Here is a 21,344-nt window from a genome sequence, read left to right on the forward strand (position 1 = left end):
GGGTATTTTTACTCCCCGTGTCGTATTTTTGACCGGTGCGCAAATTTTAGCGAATCAGAGACTTTTTAAGGGTTCGGGTAATATTTTCAAAAATGTACATAAACGAAGTATTTTCGAAAGTGCTTTTGGAATTGATATGATTATTTTATTTCTTAATGAGCCAAAAATCCATTTAAACCCTTAAAATTTCAATAATGGCCCATTAGTATATAATTATATATATTATCCACCCTAATTAAACCCTAATCACCCTCAATAATCAGCATCCATTGCCTCCCCCTTGGCATCAGCCTTCCCACGTCTTTGATAGCAGAACCTTCAAAAAATTCTTCAAGCTTTCAAGAAAAAGGCTTCCCCGCCTCTCCGGTTCGCGTCCCACGCGTAGATTTTCAAGAGCCTAAACATCAAGGAACACTTTGTATCATTCTTTTTTCTCATCAATCACGCTATATATTCCGATTTATATGTAATTGCATGAAAAAATCTTAGATATATCGTATAGCAACGTTTATGCATCGTTTTGTCATGAAATATGCTCATTCATGCATGTAACTAACGTTTTGCTGCGTTTTGTGCAAGGGGGCTGCCAAATCTAGCGTATTAGGAGCTGTATACGTGCAGATCGATGGAGTCTATGGCTGAGAGGAGATCTAAAAATGGCTGGTTGAGGGCTGTGAGCGCATTGGTTTAGTGGTGCTGTTGCGACTTTGATTGTTGCACTCTCAAGAGCAAGTTGTCCACAAGTAGTATAATTCGATGAGTTCGAATATCGTATCCACGAGGAAGCTAAGGTAATTACAAGTCCACTACAATGTCTTTTTATTTATTTTTTCTTTTAGTTGTTTGAATCTTTAATTGGTAATTTTTAATTATTCAAATTTTAATTTAAGTAGTTGAGATTAAAAGATCCACTCTTGGTATTTTAATAAAGTTAACAATAACAAACAATATTGAAATCCACTTAATAAAATGGTTCCAATATATTAAATAATCATATTTATATTATGTTATATATTATTTTCTTATAAGTATATAATATATACCAAAACTTATAAATGTGGTCAAGTATTTATTATGCTATATATATTTGTAAACACTAAATCAAGGTTCCCACTTTAAATGGTTGTTAAAACCAAACAAACATTTAAATGGTATCAATAAATTAATACTATGATATATTCATATATAATAAATCAAGGAATCCAATTTAAATGGTTGGTAAAACCAAACTAACATTTAAATGGTTCCAAGAATTTAATATTATAATATATTTATATATAATAAATCAAGACATCCACTTTAAATGGTTGGTAATACGAAACTAACTTTTATATGGTTCCAAGAATTTAGTGTAACATATAGCAACAATAAATCAAAACTCCCACTTATAAGTAGGGTATAAAAATGCTTAAAGAAATAAATATAACATAAACAATAAATAATGATTAAATAATATAAAACATAGATTCTTACCTTTTAGTAACCTTATTATCATGCCAAGAGTTTCACCTTATCATCTCAACTTTAGGAAGTTAGCTATTCATTATTCAAAGTGTAAAACTTTGAATATGAAATTAACATGTTAATTGTATTTAAATGAAGAAATAAAGAAAAAATATAGAGAGAAATATTATGAACTCAAAGGTTTGTTCATAGAATGAGGGATATCCCAATACATTACAAGTCACCCCTATTTATAGCCAAATTTGAGGAGACAATCACAAATAAAATATTATTTTTTTTCACAAAAGTTTTCATTGGTGTTCCAAGATATTATATTATATTACACATCTCTTTTGAAAATAATCTTCTCCGAATTTGCTTCTTCACATAAAAAGAAACATGTGGATAATTGAGTTGTCTAGTTGTGTTATTTTTTTCAAATCATTTGACCAAGTAATTTGAGAGATATGGTCAAAATACTAGAGCATGGTAAAACTGCCACTCCTTTGGTAACTTTATTTGTTGCTTAATTTGATCCCAATTGTGAGAGGATTTTTATCTCATGCTTGCCATCAATATTGTAGATATTAAAATCAACATTCTACAGGTCCAAGAATCATCTTAATCCCATTTGCAACGCCAAGTTTATTCTTGTTTTATCGAACCTGTAAAAAAATAGTAAAAACTTGTAATTACACAACAACTTATATTTTATACAATTTATTATAAAAAATATAATATTTAAACATTTAATAAAACAAAAACTATATATTTATATTATAAAATATTTAATTAATATACAATTTTTATGTTTATCACACCTCCCAACCAGCTTATTGCTAGTCCCTAGCAATTTAAGCATTAATAGCAATACAAAACATATTGATTAATTTAAATAGAAATGTAATCAAAACTATCTAAGTGTTTAAATTAAATTTGAAAACTGTCAAAGTTATATCAAGATCATCATAATTATAATTTATGAAATAATTTGAGATGATCAATTCAAAGCTTATTTCAGGTAGTTAAATGTACACGGCCTTCAGAAATTCCTAGTAAGAGTCTCAACTCCTTATCCTCACAGGTTAATAAATGTTTCAATTTATGGCAACGATTTCTCTCATGGAGTTGGAATACAGATAAATGCTCAGAAAAATGGTTTACAGAATGCAGACAGACAAACGAGCCAAACTAATCAAAAGATAGAAAATCCATTGATTCAAAATCTAGTTATTCTTATTATATATTTTTTCCTGATATTTTTTTTTTTTTGCATAACATCATGGAATCAAACTAAGTTTATGCTTCTTGACCACATATTTATTTAATTTGTACAATAAATTTCTCTCTCTTTTTTGTTTTTTGTTTTTTTTTATGAGAGATATATGGGTCGTAGCATATAACTTAAAAATTACACAGATCTTCAATATCTTTCTTTTTGTATTTTTCTCCCTTTTTTCAGGAAATATCATTTTTTTTCTTCAAAATAAGAACTCAAGATCTAAACAATAGATAGTCTCTCTCATGATCAATAAAGGCTCGAAAGCTGTTTTCTCAGTCCTCTCCACTCACTCACAAAATATGTGTGAGTTTAAAATTATAGGCACTCTTATAAGGTATATCTTGGGTCATATATTTTAATACTTGATTTTATCACAATGGTTAATCACTCAAAAAGATTTCCTAAATCATATTTTTATATTGATAAGAATATTAAAATTGACTTTTTTTTCAAATAAAAATTTAAACATTCTTAAATAGATTAATGCATGTTCTAATTTAAATCTTTCAAACATGTAATATATGATATTTTTGCAAAAATTACTAAGATACAAACAATAAACATGATTTTATTTTAAAATAATATATATTAATTTTTTTAATTTTTTATAAGTTTGTTATCCCCCCAATCAGGATATGACATTGTCCCTAATGTCAAAATAACTATTAATAAAGAGTACATAATGAAAGAGATATCACCTGGAATTTTATTGAAGATAACAAACTGAAACAAACACAAACCAATCCACGACTTTTGAATCAATGATCCAACTTCCTTTTCTTACTGCTTGATTGCGACCAATTAATCTTTATTATCATCGGATCAGGCTTATGAACAAAAGCTTCCAAATCATCAATTAATTGGTCGGCAGTCGAAGCACAGATGAGCATCCGTCGTGAATTTTCTGAAATGAAATTATGTTTCACAGCTTTATCAAGAAATGTCAACAAACTGTCAAAATAATTATTGATATTCAACAAGCCCACAGGTTTATTATGGATATTAAGTTGTGCCCAAGAAACAGTGTGAAAAATTTCTTCTAATGTACCAAAACCACCTGGTAGTGCGATAAAAGCATCAGAATTTTCAATCATTTCAGTGATTCTTTCATACATAGAAGAAACTTTTAATTCCTCCCCAATCGTAACACCTGTAATATTTCCTTCAGCTAAAGCTGTAGGAATAATACCCAAAACCTGACTACCTCCAAGATGAGCAGATGTTGAAACAGATCTCATTAACCCAATATTACCTCCCTCATATACCAAGTGAATTTTTCTCTCAGCCAATATCTTTCCAAGATTATTCGCTGCTTCTACAAACACTTCATTTTTTCCAGGACTCGACCCACAAAATACACAAATATTTTTCAATGTTTGTGCAGAGGATCCAGCCATGTTTTTACTTTCTTTTTTTTCTGCGAAAATAGAGAAAAAGATGAGAGATTTTATAGGGGTAATATGTTATCATGACAAAACTATGGGTCACAGCTGTAAACAGAATAAATAGTAAAAACAATAATGACACACATGCATATAAACAGTAGTGTGATTGTGGCTCACAATTTTCCTCTGGTTTTACGTCCAGAAACGGCTTCAACGTCATCTATGAGTCGAGGATATGCTTCCCATCCAATTTTCTTATAAATTGGCAAACAAGGTCTTTTTTAGTCGGATTCCCAAGACTATGACGCTCATCTTGGAATTGTTTCCATAAACGGAGAAGTTCAATATGCACATGTCCACTAGAATGCGTCTCAAGAGTCAATAAGATGTTATCTAAAGACTCCTTACTCAGCTCATTCTTAATGAAACCAATTTTATCTTCTCTGTTATTGGAAACACATCCCAAAGATCTGCATCGTTTGTCACAAGTCCATCTTGCACACTTATGACAAACCCCTAAACTTTTGGCCCTTCGTTTTTTCGCATAAGTGCTTTTTCCTAATCCAGGCAAATACCGAATGAGCAATGATTGTGGAACTTCTCCTCCAAATCGGACCTTAGCTTCTATTACAAGACGAATATCTTCTGGAATTCCTTTTTGCATTAGCAATCTCAATCTTTCACACCTTCCTGCATAAATTTTTCTTTGAACATTTTCAGAAACAGAGGGAAAATATTTACAAATTTTTGAGAGAATTTCATCCATTTTGAAAAGAAAAGAAATGATTTGATTTTTTTTTATTTTTGTATCAGCAATTGTGGGAAACTGATTTAACCGACTATGAGAGTCACGGAGTACCATTATCCGCCATTTAACCGGAAAAATAAAAATATTAAGAAAAACTGAAATAAAAACAAACAAACTTAAATGCAACACAAAAAAAATCAAGGATCAGAAAAGGAAATAAACTCTTCTTGAAAGATTTCATTTTCTAAAAATGGTTTAAGCCTTTGTCCATTTACTTTAAAAATATCACCATTTTTAAGATTTTCAATATCCATTGCTCCATAAGTATACACATGCTTTACAACATATGGGCATGTCCATCTTGATCGTAATTTTCCTGGCAATATGTGAAGTCGAGAATTATAAAGCAAAACTTTTTTACCAATCTCAAAAGATTTTCTAAGAATTGTTTTATCATGAAATGATTTGATTTTTGCTTTATAAATCCTTGAATTCTCATACGCGTCATTTCTGAGTTCATCAAGTTCATTAAGTTGCAATTTACCCAATTTGTTGGCATCATCCATGCTTGAATTTAAAGTTTTGATCGCCCAATAAGCTTTATGTTCCAATTCCACAGGCAAATGACAATGTTTTCCATAAACCAACCTATAGGGAGACATATTCAATGATGTTTTAAAAGCTGTTCGATATGCCCAAAGTGCATCATTAAGTCGCAGAGACCAATCTTTTCTATTTGAGTTAACAGTTTTTTTCAAAACTTGCTTTATCTCCCTATTAGCTAATTCAACTTGTCCATTTGTTTGAGGATGATAAGGAGTAGTTACTTTATGAGTAATACCATATTTTTTCATTAATGAAGCAAATGGTTTATTAACAAAGTGAGTTCCCCCATCACTTATCATGGCTCGAGGAATTCCAAATCTACTAAAAATATTTTCTTCTAAAAATTTGATGACGATTTTATGATCATTTTTTTGACATGGAATTGCCTCTATCCATTTGGAAACATAATTAACTGCAACTAAAATATACAAGTATCCAAACGACGATGGAAAAGGTCCCATAAAATCAATTCCCCAACAGTCAAAGATTTCAATTTCAATGATAGGATTCAAAGACATCATGTTTTTTTTTGAAATCGCACCCAATTTTTGACAATTTTCACAGATCTTGCAGATTTCGTGGGTGTCTTTAAACAAAGTGGGCCAATAAAATCCACACTGCAAGATTTTTGCAGCCGTTTTCTTTGAAGAAAATGTCCTCCGCATGCTTCTGAATGACAAAATTAAATGACACTACTTACCTCATTGTCGGGTATGCAACGTCGAAAAATTTGATCTGGACAATACTTGAACAGATACGGATCATCCCAATAAAAGTTTTTTACCTCATTCAAAAATTTTCTTTTATCTTGGGAACTCCATTGCGGTGGCATTTTTCCTGTCACAAGAAAATTTACTATGTTAGCAAACCAAGTTGTAGTAGTAACTGAAAATAGATGTTCATCAGGAAAATTATCGTTAATTGGTGTCATTTCACAAGATGATCCTGTTACTAGTCTCGATAAATGATCGGCTACGACATTCTCAGTTCCTTTTTTATCTTTGATCACAATGTCAAATTCTTGGAGTAACAAAATCCATCGTATCAGTCGTGGCTTTGCATCCTGTTTGGTCAACAAATATCTAATAGCAGAATGATCAGTAAACACAATAGTCGTTGATCCAATCAAATAAGAACGAAATTTATCTAATGCAAATATTACAACAAGTAGTTCTTTTTCAGTTGTGGAGTAATTCATTTGAGCATTGTTTAAAGTTCTACTTGCATAATATATCACATAAGACTTACCGTTTCTTCTTTGACCCAGTACTGCACCGACTGCATAATCACTCGCATCGCACATGATTTAAAATGGTAAAGACCAATCAGGAGGTTGCATGATAGGAGCTGATGTTAAATGTCGAATAATTTTATCAAAAGCATTTTGACATTCTTGAGTCCACTCAAATGCAGTGTCTTTTGTTAAGAGGTTACAAATGGGTTTAGAGATTAAACTAAAGTCCTTTATAAACCTCCTATAAAATCCAGCATGTCTCAAAAATGAGCGGATTTCTTTAATGGTTTTTGGAGGGGGTAAATTGGCAATGACATCAACTTTTGCTTTATCAACTTCAATTCCATGAGATGACACGACATGTCCCAAAACAATTCCAGAAGTAATCATGTAATGACATTTTTCCCAATTTAAAATAAGACCTTTTTCCTCGCATCTTTTTAAAACTTTTTCCAAATTTTCAAGACAATTATCAAATGTATTCCCAAAGACAGTTAAATCATCCATGAAAATTTCCAAACAATTTTCAACCATGTCGCAAAAAATACTTAGCATACATCTTTGAAATGTTGCTGGGCATTGCATAAACCAAATGGAATCCTTCTGAATGCAAATGTTCCAAAAGGACATGTGAATGTAGTTTTTTCTTGATCTTCGAGTGCAATGGGAATTTGATAATAACCTGAATTTCCATCAAGAAAACAGTAGTATGGATGACATGCTACTCTTTCTAAAATTTGATCCAAAAATGGTAATGGAAAATGATCTTTTCTAGTGGCGTCATTTAATTTTCTATAATCAATACACATCCGCCAACTAGATGGGACTCGACTTGTTAACAATTCACCTTTTTCATTTTTTATCACTGTGATGCCAGATTTTTTTGAAACTACTTGTGTTGGGCTTACCCACTTACTATCATAAATAGGGTAGATAATTCCAACATCAAGCAGTTTGAGAACTTCAGTTTTCACAACATCTTTCATGTGTGGATTTAATCTCCTTTGTGGTTGTTGAGATGTTTTAGCATTTTCTTCTAAATGAATTTTGTGTGTGCAAATTAGTGGATTAATGCCCTTGAGATCTTTTAGTGTTCAACCAATTGCATTTTTATGTCTTTTAAGCATATAAACTAATTTACCTTCTTGATCACTTTCTAGTTTGGAAGAAATTACCACCGGATATGTTTCATCTTCTCCAAGAAATGCATACTTCAATTCTTCTGGCAAGGGTTTTAACTCCAATATGGGTGGTTCGTCTTTGTTCTCATATTTTGCATCAAATTCTTTCTCTGATCCTGGTAACGCGTGATACCTGATAAAATCATCAAGATCAATTTCAATATTTTCTTTAACAGTTTCAATTGAACAAATATCTAATTGATCACGAGTACTCCCTTCTTGAATGTTTTCTTCCACAAGAGTTTCAATAAGATTTTCATCTTCACTTTCATCTCCTTTGTCATGTGGTTGCTTACAAAGATTAAAAACATTGAGCTCCAAGGTCATGTTACCAAATGACAACTTCATTATTCCATTCCTGCAATTTATAAGTGCATTAGAAGTTGCTAAAAATGGACGACCCAGAATTACAGGAATTGCATTACAAGCTTCGATAGGTTGTGTATCTAAAACTTTGAAATCAACAGGATATATAAAGTTATCAACTTGGACCAATACGTCTTCTACCATACCTCTTGGCACTTTAACAGATCTATCGGCAAGTAAAAGTGTAGAACCCGTAAATCAGTCTACGTATAAGCCATGCATAATTCTAGATTTTTAAATTTAATTGACTTCATTGCATGATTATTTTAAATGCATTTCTTTGAAGTTAATTATTTTATTATTTCAGTTCAGTAGTTTGATTTTTAGCATTTCAGTTATTTCAGTGAGGTCGGACCGGAGTTGGAGTTTTGAGATAGAATTTAAGATTCGAGAAATATTTCCAGAAGTTAATTTAGCTAGCAACTAAGTTCATTTAAGTTAGAAAGGGAGGTTTGAGGATTTAATTTAATTATTTGAGGTGATTAAGAAATGAACTCATTTAAGTTATTTAATTAAGGGGTTAGCTCACTAAATTATTTAAAGGATTAGTAAGGCTTTCAAGGATTATTAGTTGACTAGATAACCAACACTTCCCACTCATTTTATTAGCATAATTTCGGCCCCATAGTTGCTAGGCAACTCAATTGCCAACTCATCAACCTTTTTGACCAATTCTTTGCATGTAATTAGTAGGATAATTCAAGGATTTTTGGGAGCACAATTTAATTAATTAATGGGCACATCCTAGTCTAGATATCAAGGGAGGAAATCGGCCACTACCTCCTAGAAGCATCCACCAACTCATTTGATATCAAACCATAATTCAAAATTCAAAATGAGAAGATTTAGTCTTGATATGATCCTATTATTGTGCACCCTTCTCCTCACCTTCATAACCATCACTCCCCCTCCATCACCACCGAAAATCAGACCTCTTTTCAGTGTAAAATACGTGAGGCATAGCTAGAAATAATAGAGAGAAAAATCGAGAGCTTAGGAAGGAAGAAAAGCAAGCAACTCCGTCTCCTCCGCGCCGTCTCGTCTCTTCTTTTCGTTTTCATTTCAAACGATAACCAAGCATGTCTAGATTTCTTTCAAACCTCAATCAAGTCATATTATCAATTATTTTTCAGTACATGATCATGTTTTATCATCCAAAAACCGAAATACATCATAGAATTTTCAGAAAATAATGCATGCAGATTTCGGCCCTTTCATGACAAGCTTCACGTTTTTATGTCAAGGGGTTGGATTTGATCTTGGCTGCCCTAGGGCTTATAGCCCTGGTTAGATCACTCCCCTAGCAAGTCTAATACGTGACTAAGTCGCCCTTTTGGTGGTTGGGTCTTTGGCTCATTCGATTTTTAATCAAAACATCACAACAGCCCCTATACCCCTTCGGCTACTTCGGTTGGACAGCTTTTGGTTCGTTTCTTTTGTTGCTTGGTATGGATCTTGGTTGGCCTATGGCCCTTAGCCACGGTTCATACCATGTCCCTAGATGTCTAGATCGTGCCATGGTCAAACAAATGGCCACTGGAATGACACAAGACAACGATCAAAGTACATCACTACACACACATACACGTGGGGCTCGGTTGGAGTGTCGTTTGAGTTATGGTGTGATGCGGATTGTGGCTGGCCTAGGGCCCTTAGCCATGATTCAAATCATTCCTTGGGATGTTGTGGAGAGTATTTGGTCGGTGGTTCAAGCCCCAATGGCCAAAAGTCTCGCAAACGACGCGATGCAAGCAAGGTTGCAGCTGCTGAAAATTACAGCAAGTTGCTGTGTCGGTTCGGAGGCTCGTTCGAGTACTCGGTCGGCTTTTAGCCTATGGCCTTGGACTGGACAGTGCCCCTTTGAGTTGGGAAGGTCATGTTTTCAACCGTTTGTGATTCGGTTCATTTTTGAGGTCGTACGAGAATTTACGGTGCGATGTGCCAAATTGACTCTCGAAAGAGCGTTTTGTGTTTTTGCCTCCATTCCACCTAGATTTCGACCCTATCATTTTAGGAACATTATTTTATGATTTTTCAGCGTATTTTAATCATGACTATACGTCGGTTCAGGGTCGGTTCAGGTTGGCTCAGAGTCATGATTGAATACGAAATCATTAGGCGTCATAGTCGCATCTTTTGAACGTAAATTGCATAGTTGGTCAAGTTTTAGCATTTGCATGTTTTTCATGGCACAGTTAGGTTGCAGCGAGCCTGGGGACGATCCAATCCAATCCAGTTGGTAAAATTACGGGACATTTTCATTACGCCAGTTAATTATTTTACGTGCATTAAATAGAAAATGATTATTTTTGAGATTTATGCGATATGGCTTGTGGTTCATTCACTATGTGGGAGTATTATTTTATACGGTCGCCAGTGACTGCTCAGTTCAGTTTGGTACCACCCGGTCGCCAGTGACCGGCCAGCTCAGTTCAGTTTCAGACTCCCCGGTAGCCAGTTACCGATTAGTTCAGCTTAGTGCAGTGACCACGAGAAGCTCACGAAGCCACGTCTTCGGTCTGTAAGTTTTTCAGTTCAGCATTTTTTTCAGCATTTCAGTTAAAGCATGAATTATTTTGTCAGCATGCTTCCAGATTTTCAGTATTTCAGTGTTCATTTAAAATAAATTATGGAATTATGCATGTTAGTTACGTATGGGTTATGTTGGAACAGTATGCCCCCTAGACGCATTTTAGAGCGCAATAGAGAGGAGGAGCCTCGCCGAGAGGACAGGGAGGAGCGTAGACCGGAGGGAGACCTACCACCTCCTCCACCACCCTCACCGGACATGAGTGCCCAGATGTTAGCTGGGATGGCACAGTTCTTCGCACAGTTTGCGGGGAACAATGCCGCAACCGTAGCCGCAGCCGCAGCCATGCCGACAGGGCCCGAGGCTGTTTATGAGCGATTCATGAAGATGCGCCCGAAGGAATTCTCTGGGACATCTGACCACATGGTTGCCGAGGGATAGATCAAATCCCTCGAGGTTATCTTCGAGTTCATGGAGCTGGGAGATGCAGACAGAGTCCGTTGTGCCACCTATCTGTTCAGTGGAGATGCCCGCTTATGGTGGGAAGGAGCGTCAGTAGCCTTGACCTTGGCTACACTTTCATGGACCCGTTTTACGGAAGTTTTCTACTCCAAGTATTTTTCTGAGGAGGTTCGCACCAGGCTGACCACCGAGTTCATGAGTCTGAGACAGGGGGATATGACGGTTACGGAGTTTATCCGTAAGTTCGAGAGGGGCTGTCACTTTGTGCCCCTGATCGCGAATGATGCCAGAGCCAAGCTGATGCACTTCCTGGTGGGTTTAAGGCCGATCTTGCGCCGGGATGTTAGGGTATCTGACCCTGCTACTTATGAGATTGCCGTCTCCAAGGCCTTAGCCGCTGAGCAGGATCTGCGGGATATCGAGAGGGATCGCCAGGGCAAGCGCCCAGTCCAGGCACCGCACCGCCCTCCTCCTCAGCAGCATCAGCAGCAGAATAAGAGGCCTTTTCATGGACCGCCCAGGAACCGAGGCCAGCAGCAGCAGCGGGGACACCCAGCCCCGAGGACTCAGGAGCACCCCGTCTGTCCCAGGTGCTCACGTCGCCATCCTGGAGCATGCATGGCTGGCTCAGGAAAGTGTTTTAAGTGTGGCAGTCCAGACCACATGTTGCTGCAATGTCCTCAGAGGAATCTGCCTACCCAAGGCAGAGTTTTTGCTCTCCATGCCGCGGAAACCAACCCGGAGACTATGTTGTTGACAGGGAGAATTTTTATATCTGGTTCCGCTACCAAGACCTTGATAGATTCAGGGGCCACTCACTCGTTTATTTCGGAGGTCTTTGCAAACTTTCTCAAGATCCAGACCATTGGGCTAGATACAGCCTTTTCAGTAGTGTTGCCGTCAGGCGAGGAGATGGCAGCCACCAACGTTATCCGAGATATAGACCTTGAGTTGCACGGTAAACTTGTTTATGCGGATCTGATTGTGCTACCGATGCCAGAATTTGACATCATCCTAGGGATGGACTGGCTATTGAGGAACAGAGTGTTGATAGACTTCCAGCGGAGATCTGTTCTTGTCCGACCGCCTGGAATGGAGCAGTTCTTATTTGAGCCGGACAGGTACTTTCCTTTACCGCGCATTATTCCTTATGTTCATGCTAGGAAACTCATGCATAGAGGGTGTCGGGCATTTCTAGCGACCTTTTTATCTATCCCCGAGGAACCAGCCAGTCAGCCTCAGATGTTCCGATTGTCAGAGATTTTTTAGACGTTTTTCCCGAAGACGTCTCTGGTATGCCACCCGAGAGAGAGGTGGAGTTTTCCATTGAGCTTATGCCAGGTACGGCTCCGATATCCAAAGTGCCGTACCGATTAGCACCGACAGAGATGGAAGAGCTTCAGAAGCAGATTCAGGAACTTCTCGACAAGGAGTTCATTCGCCCGAGCTTTTCTCCATGGGGCGCGCCAGTCTTATTTGTGAAAAAGAAGGATGGCACGATGAGGCTTTGCATTGACTACCGGGAGTTGAACAGGGTTACAGTGAAGAATAAATACCCACTTCCGAGGATTGAGGATCTATTTGACCAGTTGCAGGGAGCTTCTATTTTCTCCAAGATTGATCTGCACTCTGGTTATCACCAGTTGAGGGTGAGAGATGCTGATGTTTCCAAGACTGCTTTCAGGACTCGTTATGGCCACTACGAGTTCCTTGTGATGCCGTTCGGTCTGACGAATGCGCCAGCGATCTTCATGGATCTCATGAATCGCGTATTTCAGCCATATCTGGACCAGTTTGTGATAGTGTTCATAGATGACATTCTCGTCTACTCCAAGAGTCGGGAGGAGCACAGCAGACATCTGACCACAGTGTTGCAGACATTGCAGAAGCACAAATTATTCGCAAAGTTCAGTAAATGCGAATTCTGGTTAGAGAAGGTGGCGTTCTTAGGCCACATTGTTTCTAGCAGTGGTATTGAGGTAGACCCAGCAAAAGTTGCAGCAGTCAGAGATTGGGTTGTGTCTCAGAATGCATCCGAGATCCACAGTTTTCTTGGGTTGGCAGGATATTACAGGAAGTTCATTCGGGGATTCTCATCCATTTCCGTTCCACTCACAGCACTGACCAAGAAATATGTGAAGTTTGTGTGGAGCGAGGAGTGTCAGAATAGCTTCGATACTTTGAAGCAAGCTCTTATCTCAGCACCTGTTTTGGCTGTACCGTCAGGATCTGGTGAGTTTGTCCTTTATACCGATGCTTCGAAGCTTGGTTTAGGTGCAGTTTTGATGCAGCATGGGAGAGTGATAGCGTATGCTTCTCGACAGCTGAAAATCCATGAGAAGAATTACCCTACCCATGATCTGGAGTTAGCGGCCGTAGTTTTTGCTTTAAAGATTTGGAGGCACTATCTGTATGGAGAGAAATGCCAGATCTTTACCGACCACAAGAGCCTCAAGTATTTCTTTACGCAGAAGGAGCTGAACATGCGTCAGAGGCGTTGGTTGGAGCTTGTGAAAGACTACGATTGTGACATTAGCTACCACCCGGGTAAAGCTAATGTAGTTGCGGATGCTTTGAGCAGGAAAGTCGCAGTGATGGCTCATTTGACGATTCAGAAACCTCTTCAGATTGAGATGCAGAGGTTTGATCTTGAGACTTACCCTCGAGGTAGAGTTCCTCGTCTATCTACCTTGACCATTCAGTCTTCCCTTTTGGACCGTATTCGCAGTGGTCAGGCCGCAGATGAGCAGTTGGCACAGTGGAAGAAGAGAGATGAAGCCAAGGGCAGTGTTTTGTATACAGTCAGCGACGGTATTGTGAGATACCGAGATAGGATATGGGTTCCTAGCAGTGATTCTATCCGAGCAGACATCTTATCAGAGGCCCATACGTCCCCGTACTCCATTCACCCTGGGAGTACGAAGATGTGCAAGGATCTGCAGCTATTGTATTGGTGGCCAGGGATGAAGAAGGACATCAGGCGATTTGTGTCCAAGTGCCTGACTTGCCAGTTAGTGAAGGCCGAGCATCAGAGACCAGCAGGTTTGCTCAAGCCTCTCCCTATTCTCGAGTGGAAGTGGGAGAATGTTACCATGGATTTTGTGACCGGATTGCCGAAGTCAGCCAGAGGATCGAATGCCATCTGGGTAATTGTAGATCGTCTTACCAAATCAGCGCACTTCTTGCCTATTAAGACGACTTTCACCATGGTTCAGTATGCAGAGCTGTATATCCGAGAGATAGTCCGACTTCATGGTATTCCGGTTTCGATCGTATCCGACAGAGATCCCAGATTCACTTCCTCATTTTGGAAGAGCTTGCATTTGAATTTGGGTACGAAGTTGCTGTTTAGAACAGCTTTCCATCCGCAGACAGATGGGCAGTCGGAGCGAGTTATTCAGATTTTGGAGGATCTTCTTCGCGCTTGCGTCATCGATTTCTCAGGGAGTTGGGAGTCGAACTTGCCACTGGTTGAGTTCACCTACAACAACAGCTTCCAGTCTTCTATTGGTATGGCTCCGTATGAAGCACTGTATGGTCGCAAGTGTAGATCTCCTGTTCATTGGGATGAAGTAGGAGAGAGAGCAGAGTTGGGTCCAGAGATTGTTCAGCAGGCAGCAGATGTAGTAGTCAAGATCCGTGATAGGATGAGGACTGCTCAGAGCTGACAGAAGAGTTATGCCGATCAGCGGAGGAGAGAGTTAGAGTTTGCAGTGGGCGATCATGCCTTTGTGAAAGTAGCACCTATGAAGGGTGTCATGAGATTTGGGAAGAAAGGGAAGCTCAGTCCGAGATTCATTGGACCGTTTGAGATCCTTGACAGAGTTGGGACGCTTGCTTATCGTGTGGCTCTTCCGCTGAATCTGGCCGGAGTACACAATGTCTTTCACGTCTCCATGCTGAGAAAGTACATGGCGAACCCTTCGCATGTGTTGAACTTTGAGCCGTTGCAACTTACTTCCGAACCTGTCTTATGAGGAAAGACCAGTGCAGATCCTAGACAGACAGGAGAAGAAACTTCGGAACAAGCTTGTTAAGCGAGTCAAAGTCAAATGGCTCAACCATTCTGAGGAGGAAGCTACTTGGGAGTCTGACCCGGAGATGAGAGTCGATACCATGAGTTATTCGGTGAGTTCTAATTTCGAGGACGAAATTTCTTTTAAAGGGGGGAAGGATTGTAGAACCCGTAAATCAGTCTACGTATAAGCCATGCATAATTCTAGATTTTTAAATTTAATTGACTTCATTGCATGATTATTTTAAATGCATTTCTTTGAAGTTAATTATTTTATTATTTCAGTTCAGTTGTTTGATTTTTAGCATTTCAGTTATTTCAGTGAGGCCGGACCGGAGATGGAGTTTTGAGATAGAATTTAAGATTCGAGAAATATTTCCAGAAGTTAATTTAGCTAGCAACTAAGTTCATTTAAGTTAGAAAGGGAGGTTTGAGGATATAATTTAATTATTTGAGGTGATTAAGAAATGAACTCATTTAAGTTATTTAATTAAGGGGTTAGCTCACTAAATTATTTAAAGGATTAGTAAGGCTTTCAAGGATTATTAGTTGACTAGATAACCAACACTTCCCACTCATTTTATTAGCATAATTTTGGCCCCATAGTTGCTAGGCAACTCAATTGCCAACTCATCAACCTTTTTGACCAATTCTTTGCATGTAATTAGTAGGATAATTCTAGGATTCTTGGGAGCACAATTTAATTAATTAATGGACACATCCTAGTCTAGATATCAAGGGAGGAAATCGGCCACTACCTCCTAGAAGAATCCACCAACTCATTTGATATCAAACCATAATTTAAAATTCAAAATGAGAAGACTTAGTCTTGATATGATCCTATTGTTGTGCACCCTTCTCCTCACCTTCATAACCATCACTCCCCCTCCATCACCACCGAAAATCAGACCGATTTTCAGTGTAAAATACGTGAGGCATAGCTAGAAATAATAGAGAGAAAAATCGAGAGCTTAGGAAGGAAGAAAAGCAAGCAACTCCGTCTCCTCCGCGCCGTCTCGTCTCTTCTTTTCGTTTTCATTTCAAACGATAACCAAGCATGTCTAGATTTCTTTCAAACCTCAATCAAGTCATATTATCAATTATTTTTCAGTACATGATCATGCTTTATCATGCAAAAACCGAAATACATCATAGAATTTTCAGAAAATAATGCATGCAGATTTCGGCCCTTTCATGACAAGCTTCACGTTTTTCTGAGTTTTGTTGTTTCAGGTGATTGGTTCGATTCCAGGCTCCCAAGGCGACCTATATACATGTAATAGGATGCATTAGGACCACGTTTGTCCATTGGTTTAACCCCATGCTCGCTGGAAATTCAGAATGACAGCAACTTTCCCATTGCTTCTCATGTGTTCGAAAATTTCAGTTTTTATGTCAAGGGGTTGGATCTGATCTTGGCTGTCCTAGGGCTTATAGCCCTAGTTAGATCACTCTTCTAGCAAGTCTAAGACGTGACTAAGTCACCCTTTTGGTGGCTGGGTCCATGGCTCATCGGTTTTTAATCAAAACATCACAACAGCCCCTATACCCCTTCGGCTACTTCGGTTGGACAGCTTTTGGTTCGTTTCTTTTGTTGCTTGGTATGGATCTTGGTTGGCCTATGGCCCTTAGCCACGGTTCATACCATGTCCCTAGATGTCTAGATCATGCCATGGTCAAACAAATGGCCACTAGAACGACACAAGACAACGATCAAAGTACATCACTACACACACATACACGTGGGGCTCGGTTGGAGTGTCGTTTGAGTTATGGTGTGATGCGGATTGTGGCTGGCCTAGGGCCCTTAGCCATGGTTCGAATCATTCCTTGGGACGTTCTGGAGAGGATTTGGTCGGTGTTTCAAGCCCCAATGGCCAAAAGTCTCGCAAACGACGCGATGCAAGCAAGGTTGCAGCTGCTGGAAAATTACAGCAAGTTTCTGTGTCGTTTCGGAGGCTCGTTCGAGTTCTCGGTCGGCTTTTAGCCTATGTCCTTGGACTGGACAGTGCCCCTTTGAGTTGGGAAGGTCATGTTTTCGACCGTTTGTGATTCGGTTCATTTTTGAGGTCGTACGAGAATTTACGGTGCGATGTGCCAAATTGACTCTCGAAAGAGCGTTTTGTGTTTTGGCCTCCATTCCACCTAGATTTCGACCCTATCATTTTAGGAACATTATTTTATGATTTTTCAGCGTATTTTAATCATGACTATACGTCGGTTCAGGGTCGGTTCAGGTTGGCTCGGAGTCATGATTGAATACGAAATCATTAGGCGTCATAGTCGCATCTTTTGAACGTAAATTGCATAGTTGGTCAAGTTTTAGCATTTGCATGTTTTTCATGGCACAGTTAGGTTGCAGCGAGCCTGGGGACGATCCAATCCAATCCAGTTGGTAAAATTACGGGACATTTTCATTATGCCAGTTAATTATTTTACGTGCATTAAATAGAAAATGATTATTTTTGATATTTATGCGATATGGCTTGTGGTTCATTCACTATGTGGGAGTATTATTTTATACGGTCGCCAGTGACCGCTCAGTTCAGTTTGGTACCACCCGGTCGCTAGTGACCGGCCAGCTCAGTTCAGTTTCAGACTCCCCGGTAGCCAGTTACCGATTAGTTCAGCTTAGTGCAGTGGCCACAGGCGTTAATCTCAACAGAAAATTTTATCAGTTATTTCAGTACAGGCTCCAAGGAGCAAACATTTTTTTTACTGTGATTATCAGTTCAGTTATGCACGTATTATAATTGCTCAGTACAGATTATTTTCAGCATGCCTCATGACAGGATATGTTAACTCATGCATATTTTAATTCAGATTTTTACTCGTTACCTGTGATATATGCATGCTGAGTCTTTAGGCTCACTAGACTTGATTGTTGTAGGTACTGATGAGGCCAGGGCCGAGGGCGGGGACCACTGAGCCAGCTTGGGTCGGCAGTAGTGGCACCCGAGGACCTCAGAGCACCAGTTGTTATTTTATTCCGCAAACATTTTATCAGTCGTTGGATATTTTTAAATTGTGATTTTTGGCAAACTTTATTTTCTTCTGCTGCAATATTTTGAAATATTGAACTTGATTCACCAGTGATTTTATGAATGAGGCCATTTAAGTTCTTTTAAAAAGAAAATTTTTAATTTTCCGTAAATTTTCAAGCAAGAAGTTCGAGGGCCTTTACAAAAAGTGTTACCGAAGTAGATTTTAACTCGCCTAGATTGAGTTCTTGATAAACTGAATATGGAAGTAAATTCACACTAGCTCCAAGATCAAGCAAGACTTTTTTAATCTTTCGTTCTCCAATAATACATGAAATAGTAGGACAACCTGGGTCTTTGTATTTCAAAGTATTATTATTTTGAATGATTGCACTTACTTGTTCGGCTAAAAATGCTTTCTTTTTCACATTCAATTTTCTTTTCACAGTGCACAAGTCTTTCAAAAATTTGGCATATGATGATACATGTTTTATTGCATCTAATAAAGGAATATTAACTTTTACTTGTTTAAAAATATCATATATATCAGAATTCAAATTTGATTTTTTTGTATTTTTCAATGCATGAGGGAATGGTGGTGACACTGTCTGTTGAACCTCCTCTTCGCAAGTTATGGGTTCCACTTCCTTACCCTTTGGAGTTGATTTATCATCATCTTCACAAGGTTCAAGAATGGATTTTTCCACAACCTTACCACTTCGAAGGGTAATAACAGATTTTACCTGATCCATCGATTGAGTTCCAGAAGTTCCGGTTTGTGAATGATGATCCTTGGGATTAGGCAGAGGTTGTGAAGGAAATTTACCTTTTTCATTAACATTAAGTGCAGATGCAAATTTAGCAAGAGTATCTTTCAAATCTGTCATGGTTTGAGCAGTTTGAGTATTGATAGACTCTTGCTTTGCAATGAAAGAATTCAATGTATCTTCCAAATTTCTTTTAGGTGGAGGAACATAAGGTGCATAATTTTGAAAATTTTGTTGATTTTGGAAATGTGGTTGTGAAAATTGTGCAGCATTATCATTCCTCCAACTAAAATTTGGATGATTTCGCCAACCTGGATTGTAATTTTGAGAAAATGGTTCAAAATTTGGCCTTTTGAAATTGTTCAAAACATTGGCTTGTTCATGGAGACATTCTTTAAAAGAGGGCAAAGTGGGACAATCTTTTGTAAAATGATCACTTGTATCACAGATGTGACACACAATTTCTTGAACAGATTTTAATTGACCATTCTTTTTCAATTCAAGTGCCTCAACTTTTCTTGCCAAAGAGGTAAATCTAGCTTGAAGATCATGTTCATCTTTGAGAGTGTACATACCTCCACCAGATGTAGGAGATTGAATCTTGTTTGATGGTTCAATTGTACCTATCGTGTCCCAATTTTGAGCATTTTCAGCTAATGAATCGAGATACTCAATTGCCTCGTTTGGATCTTTATCTTCAAATGTTCCATTACACATAAATTCAACCATTTGCCTATCTTTAGGTGTTAAGCCTTCATAAAATTGAGAAACAACTCTCCAAATTTCAAAACCATGATGTGGACAAAGATTAAGCAATTCTTTGTATCTATCCCTACACTGACAAAAAGTTTCTCCTTGTTTTTGAGTGAAAGTGATGATTTGCCTTTTGAAAGAATTTGTTCTATGAGATGGAAAAAAATTTTCAAAAATTGTTGTTGCAATTCATCCCAAGTTCGAATGGATCCCGATCTAAGATTTTGTAGCCAAGTTTTAGCTTTATCTTTTAAAGAAAAAGGAAAAAGCTTAAGTCGAATGGTGTTCATGCTACAATTTAGATCATTATATGTGCTGCACACTTCTTCAAATTCTCGTAAATGCATGTATGGATTTTCAGAATCTAAGCCATGAAAGTTGGGTAAAAGTTGGATAATACCAGGCTTAAAATTGAAATGAGATGCATCAGGGGGAAAAACTAGACATGAAGGTGCACTAGTACGTGTAGGATTCATGTGATCTCTAAGTGTTCTTCGTCTATCATGATCATGTTAAGATTGAATTTCATCTTCATTTTCTTGGATGGGTTCTTCCGCCATGTTTTGTAAAAATAAAGGGTTATTTCGAATGAGTCGACCACTAAGTGTACGTGACCAAATGCTCATGCAAATGCAAATGCAAAAGAATAAAAACACACAAAAGCAATAAAAATTCAAAGAAAGAAAAATAAAATATAAATAAAATTAAATAGACTTGAAATTAAATTATATTTCCCCGGCAACGGCGCCAAAAACTTGTTGCGACTTTGATTGTTGCACTCCCAAGAGCAGGTTGTCCACAAGTAGTATAATTCGATGAGTTCGAATATCGTATCCACGAGGAAGCTAAGGATAATTACAAGTCCACTACAATGTCTTTTTATTTATTTTTTCTTTTAGTTGTTTGAATCTTTAATTGGTAATTTTTAATTGTTCAAATTTTAATTTAAGTAGTTGAGATTAAAGGATCCACTCTTGGTATTTTAATAAAGTTAACAATAACGAACAATATTGAAATTCACTTAATAAAATGGTTCCAATATATTAAATAATCATATTTATATTATGTTATATATTATTATCTTATAAGTATATAATATATATACCAAAACTTATAAATGTGGTCAAGTATTTATTGTGCTATATATATTTGTAAACACTAAATCAAGGTTCCCACTTTAAATGGTTGGTAAAACCAAACAAACATTTAAATGGTACCAATAAATTAACACTATGATATATTCATATATAATAAATCAAGGAATTCAATTTAAATGGTTGATAAAACCAAACTAACATTTAAATGGTTCCAAGAATTTAATATTATAAAATATTTATATATAATAAATCAAGGCATCCACTTTAAATGGTTGGTAATACGAAACTAACTTTTAAATGGTTCCAAGAATTTAGTGTAACATATAACAACAATAAATCAAAACTCCCACTTATAAGTAGGGTATAAAAATGCTTAAAGAAATAAATATAACATAAACAATAAATAATGATTAAATAATATAAAACATAGATTCTTACCTTTTAGTAACCTTATTATCATGCCAAGAGTTTCACCTTATCATCTCAACTTTAGG

General features: G+C 37.4%; 1 protein-coding gene across 1 annotated transcript; it reads right to left on the reverse strand.

Annotated features, from left to right (window-relative positions):
- Window positions 1–286: 286 nt before the first annotated feature.
- Window positions 287–18,985, reverse strand: LOC142507469 (uncharacterized). Its single transcript, XM_075619502.1, has 7 exons — window positions 18,469–18,985; window positions 6,165–6,301; window positions 5,138–6,030; window positions 4,747–4,850; window positions 4,512–4,668; window positions 3,652–3,925; window positions 287–397 (listed from the first exon to the last, which is right to left on the reverse strand). Exons 1-7 carry the CDS (start codon window positions 18,983–18,985, stop codon window positions 287–289), a joined length of 2,193 nt encoding a protein of 730 aa, XP_075475617.1.
- Between the last annotated feature and the right edge of the window lie 2,359 nt (window positions 18,986–21,344).

Source organism: Primulina tabacum, chromosome 1 (genome assembly GCF_025594145.1).
Source record: "Primulina tabacum isolate GXHZ01 chromosome 1, ASM2559414v2, whole genome shotgun sequence".
NCBI classification, from domain to species: Eukaryota; Viridiplantae; Streptophyta; class Magnoliopsida; order Lamiales; family Gesneriaceae; genus Primulina; species Primulina tabacum.